The 728-nt window shown below is 44.1% G+C and overlaps 1 protein-coding gene across 1 annotated transcript; it reads right to left on the bottom strand.

The window, feature by feature from the left end:
• Positions 1–6: 6 nt before the first annotated feature.
• On the bottom strand, positions 7–606 carry LOC104518770 (C-C chemokine receptor type 5; the record flags this gene model as incomplete). The annotated part of the gene is made up of 1 exon (XM_010176570.2): positions 7–606. A coding segment is annotated over exon 1 (558 nt), but the record flags the coding sequence as incomplete, so codon positions are not given.
• Between the last annotated feature and the right edge of the window lie 122 nt (positions 607–728).

The following is a 728-nucleotide window of genomic DNA, read 5'->3' as shown; positions in this document are numbered from 1 at the left end:
TGGATAATGAGCACTGCAAGTATAACGTGAATTTTCCTTTTGAGTTTTGTGAAATACTATCCCAGGAACAGAAGCAAAAATAGCAACAGCCCAAGTGACAGCGCTGGTGAGGATGCCGTAGGTAACTGTCCTAGCTTTTAAAGCAAACACTGCATGCACTATGGCCAGATACCTGTCTAGGGTCAACAGGATTATGAAAAAGATCCCGCTGTAGAAGCCAAGGAGGTAGACACCTGAGAGAATTCTACACAACGCTTCCCCAAAAATCCAGTCGTGAACAGCGTAATAAGCCCAAAAAGGGAGAGAAAATATAAACAGCAAATCAGAAATGGCCAAATTGAGCAGGTAGATGTCAGTCATACTCTTCAATCGCTTGTATTTTACCAGGATGAGGACAACAAGCATGTTGCCTGTGAGGCCAAAAATCACCACCAAAGAATAAAGCGGTGGCAAAAGTTTTGCTGCAAAGTGCTTTTCCTCAGTTCCCGCACATGGCGCTGAATCGCTGTAGTCAAATTCTGTTGTCAGTGGCAAGTCACCTAAGTCCATGGTATGGTTTTCCATGGTGTGTTGGTCTGGAAAGGAAGAAAAGGAAGTTAAACTAGAGGAAACGGCAAGTTTGGCAGTGAGGGGAAAGGAACACGCAGATGTCCTCATCTGGAATGCTTTTTGCTCTTGAGCACCTAAGCATTACTAGGTCAAGGTGTGGAAGAGAATGAAATTGCAGA

Source organism: Antrostomus carolinensis, unplaced genomic scaffold (assembly GCF_000700745.2).
Source record: "Antrostomus carolinensis isolate BGI_N321 unplaced genomic scaffold, ASM70074v2 C12947684, whole genome shotgun sequence".
Lineage (NCBI taxonomy): Eukaryota > Metazoa > Chordata > Aves > Caprimulgiformes > Caprimulgidae > Antrostomus > Antrostomus carolinensis.
The sequence above is the reverse complement of the archived record's forward strand: the minus strand, read 5'-3'. Positions and strand labels throughout refer to the sequence as shown.